Source organism: Mus pahari, chromosome 5 (assembly GCF_900095145.1).
Source record: "Mus pahari chromosome 5, PAHARI_EIJ_v1.1, whole genome shotgun sequence".
Classification (NCBI taxonomy): Eukaryota; Metazoa; Chordata; class Mammalia; order Rodentia; family Muridae; genus Mus; species Mus pahari.
Genome location: NC_034594.1, coordinates 5,890,678 through 5,895,172, shown reverse-complemented (window position 1 = coordinate 5,895,172; position 4,495 = coordinate 5,890,678). Strand labels below are relative to the sequence as shown.

Genomic DNA, 4,495 nt, shown 5'->3' with positions numbered 1-4,495 from the left:
ATATATATATATATATATATATATATATATATATATATAGGAATCCCAGGAGGCTAGCAGTGTAGGTCAGTGGAAGAGTGTATGTTTAGCATTCAAGTGGCTCTGAGTTCAATTTAGAAACAGTGCCAAAGAATCCTAAGCTGTTTTTCTTCTAGACAGAATGAGTTTAGATTTACTTACACTACTTGTTTGCATCAAATACTTTTATGGCATTTAATATAAAATAATTTAATAAGCTAATAATAACTATTATAGAACCTAATGTATTCATTCTTTTTTTCCCACTATAGTGGATTGATTCTCCAGCAACAGTTGGTTTTCGTAGCCAGTAACGCTCACAGCCCCTATTGACTAAGATAGATCCCACTTATAGGCACGTCAGGAGAGAGACCAAAGCTAGGTTTTCTCAAGACTGAATTGATGGTTACATAGTCATCAGGAAGCTTGGCAGCCAGGCAGGAAATGATCATCTGAAAGCAGTTAGAATGGAGTGAAATGGATTCAAATAAAACAAATCTAATCAGGCCTGGTAATCCTATGTGAGGAATGAGCCTGAGAGGGGAGTGTAAGGTGTGAGTTTGATTTCTAGACTGAGCAACTAGATGGTGCTATGTAGGTTGGCTGTGGTGGGGATTGTAGAAAAGGAGTGAGGGAGGGCTCTACACTCAGCACTTGATGAGCCAAATTTGAGTTGCCTGTAGATATCCAAGTGGGGGTGTCAAACAGGCAGTTGGCTGTTCAATCTGCATGTACATAAACTAAGGCTAGTTTCTATCTATAAGTCTAGATATCATCTGTGTAAAGGGTCTGAAGCACGCAAGTGGAGGAGATCAGGTACAGGATGTAAACCCTGAACATGAGTGTAAAATCCCCCTGACAGCCCATCTGAAGGTTCAAAGGGGAAGGAAGAAGCAATAAGAATGACCTGGAATAACCAGTAATGACTGCTGAAGAGAACAAGATAGCAATATAGTCTGAGGTTGATATAGTCTGAGTATAAACCTGACAGGTGGAGAAGAAATTTCTGTAATAACAAATACCTATAATACCCACCCCAGAGACTTAGCTTTCAAATTAATGACACCTAGGAATTCCTGGACAATTTTATAATCTGAATTTTAAGTGAACAAATGACTGACCCTCATCACTTGATGAGAATAGGGGAAATCATTCAATACTATATGATACTAAAAGGTACATGTCATAAACAGACATTGCTACAGCTAATGACAAAATCATGTGCTTTCTAAAAGGATAAAAAGCTACTTTCAACAAAACCGTACTTTTGTTTACAGAATCTCAATATGTAAAAGGTACCTTTTCTACTTACAATTATGGTTATTATCCTTGTGTGGTACTTTAGTAATTACAGGCTTTCAGTCATAAGAGGTTTGTTTTTTATTTTGTTTTGGTTTTAATCTCTTAACTACCTCAGAACTTCCCACTACCCTTTTCTTGAACCAGGTCGAAGGACAAACAAGACAACGAACAGCCATTTCTCATCATTAACACATTGATACTAACCTTGGAAGGGCTCAAGTGACTTAACCTTGTTTTGTTTAGTCCCTGAAATGAGGGTCAGTCATTCTTTTGTGGCAGACACACTTGAACTAGAGTGTTAACATGTGTTCCTTTCCCCCCCACAGGGCTCCATAGGACTCCAAGGTCCCCAGGGTCCACCTGGCAAAGAAGGCCAAAGGGTGAGTAGAGTTGAAACCATTGGTAGAGTTTGCCAACACAGAAGACAATTATTTTTGAGCATTAAAAAGAATAAAATAAATAGATAGCAAAGAGGTGGGCATAGGGTACCAGCTACCAAAGACAGAAATAGGTTAGGGATTTTGACAGAGTATTATCATCAGAATAGTCTACATGTTTTCAAAAATCAGCAGCACAAATGTATGGACCATTATTTGTATAAAGTCAGCTAGCCCTAATGTGGTCTAGAACACATTAGCCAGAGTTCCCTTTCTTGAGTTAAGTTAATGAGCAATGCAGTAGAAGTCCTGCCTGGACACACATTCTCTCAAAACTGTGGATAGTAACTAGGCTCTTGACCCAAATTAACTAGTTGACATTAGGGACTCTTTGAAACTCGCATTTCACTATTTGTTGATTTCAACCAAGATGAAACAGGCAATAAATGAATCTCAGCATTAATCGGAAATACTATAATGACCATCTCTAGCTTGAGCTGAGTCTTTGTGTCTCTAGCTAAAGGAAGCCCTGAAGGGTTCTGGCATCTGCTGTGCTTCTATGGGACTCTTGACACACCATCCTTGGGTCATTCCGTTTTCAATTGACTCTGGAGTCTTGTGTTTTTATACATTTTCTCGTATGATTGCTTATGAAGTCCCTGTGCTACATAAAGCAGGCATTACATCCTCAACTCTACAACAGTGTGGGTGAGGTTCCTGGAACAGGGTTTCAAATGATTTGGCTGCTGAGATAGAGGTCAAGCTTTCTTTTGTTGTCCAAGTGTATTATAAATAGTTCTCATTTGTTCATATCAATCTCATTTTTACCTTTTGTAAGTAAATTTGTGTACTTTAAATATATCAGTGTACTTCAAATATTTGAAGACCAATTTCCAAAGGCTTGCCTTTGGAAGGTTAATAAAGAACCAAGTTTCTTGATTTTTTTCTTCCCCTTTTTGGGGTTCCTGGGCCCACTGCAGTCTAGTAGTTTGTCCCAGGAGACATGAATTGACCTCTTTCAGGCATCAAGAATGAGGCAAAAATGTACAGTTCAATATGGCAAGTAGGCCCTCTACCATGGACAGTAGACTCCCAGTGCAGCTTAAGAGTCTTGTTATCTAGGAAGGAGGAAACTTTGGGTTGCCACTGGAGTGTGCTCAGCTAAACACTACCCTTCTTTGTTTTAATGAAAACATCTACCCAGTCATGTCTTTCCTGGTTTGTGGTTCTCTTCTTATATCTCAGTGTTGGAACAAGCCATGTTATTTTTCATCTTCTGGAACTTGGTCATTAATATTTTATCATTTGGGCACTATTTTCTTGGAGGTTTGTTGTTGTTTTAATGTATGTGAATCCTGATCTCCAGTCAAACAGCTCCCATCTTTATACCTTTGAAATCATTAATAAATTCTAAACAGAAAAGGACCTGATAACCAGATACCAATAGCCTGTATTTTGTCATGGGCTCAAGAACTGCTAATCAAAGTATGTGCAATGTATGTGAACTCTACTTCCTCCTCCTCTCCCACGATTCTTAATTTGGTTTGTAAGATAATTATGAGAAACCTGTCAGACAGTTGCTGAAATGAGAAAGCATTCAAATGAGAATGTTTTAAAAATGCACTTCAAATTGAAATTGTACCTTATCAAAGCTTGTATTTCAGAAGAGAGGTCAAAGGATAAATGAAGTTGATGTATTTTTCATAATTGCAGAGGCGATTATTTGAACTATATAACTCAATCACTATTTTAATGCAAATATACTCTACTTATAAATGTGTATAGTCCAGAATATTTTATAATACTTTTTATTTTATTTTCTATAAAGAGCGACCACATCAGACAGTAATATAACTGATTTTAGAGTTATTGTTCCATATAATTTGTCCTTGTTGCTTTCTCTCTCAACAATGCCATGTGCTTCAAAGAAAATAACTATATTAGATATTAGTGGCATTATTCATGTTTTTTTCCAATTTTATTAGGTATTTACTTCATTTACATTTTAAATGCTATCCCCAAAGTCCCCTATACACTCCCCCCTGATCCCCTCCCCACCCACTCCCCCTTTTTGACTCTGGTGTTCCCCTGTACTGGGGCATATAAAGTTTGCAAGACCAAGGGGCCTCTCTTCCCAATGATGGCTGACTAGACCATCTTCTGCTACATATGCAGCTAGAGACATAGGGTGCTGGTTAGTTCATATTGTTGTTCCACCTATAGGGATGCAGACCCCTTCAGCTCCTTGGGTACTTTCTCTAGCTCCTCTATTGGGAGCTCTGTGTTCCATCCGATAGCTGACTGTAAGCATCCACTTCTGTGTTTGCCAGGCACTGGCATAGCCTCACAAGAGACAGCTATACCAGGATCCTTTCAGCAAAATCTTGCTGGTGTATACAATAGTATCTGCATTTGGTGGATGATTATGGGATGGACCCCTGGGTGGGGCAGTTTTTGGATGGTCCATTCTTTTGTCTCAGCTCCCAACTTTGTCTCTGTAATCCATTCCATGGGAGTTTTGTTCCCAATTCTAAGGGACAAAGTCTTCACATTTTGGTCTTCCTTCTTCTTGAGTTTCATGTGTTTTACAAATTGTATCTTGGGTATTCTAGTTTCAGGGCTAATATCCACTTATTAGTGAGTGCGTATTATGTGAGTTCTTTTGTGATTGGGTTACCTCACTCAGGATGATACCCTCCAGATCCATCCATTTGCTGAGGAATTTCATAAATTCATTGTTTTTAATAGCTGAGTAGTATTCCATTGTGTAAATTACCACATTTTCTGTATCCATTCCT

General features: G+C 38.4%; 1 protein-coding gene across 1 annotated transcript in view; it reads left to right on the top strand.

Annotated features, from left to right (window-relative positions):
- Col19a1 (collagen type XIX alpha 1 chain) overlaps positions 1-4,495 on the top strand; it is a 321,968-nt gene that overhangs the window by 168,851 nt on the left and 148,622 nt on the right. The window contains exon 15 of the mRNA XM_029539352.1: positions 1,647-1,700. Coding sequence (XP_029395212.1) covers positions 1,647-1,700 — 54 coding nt within the window. The remainder of the gene's footprint in view (positions 1-1,646; positions 1,701-4,495) is intronic.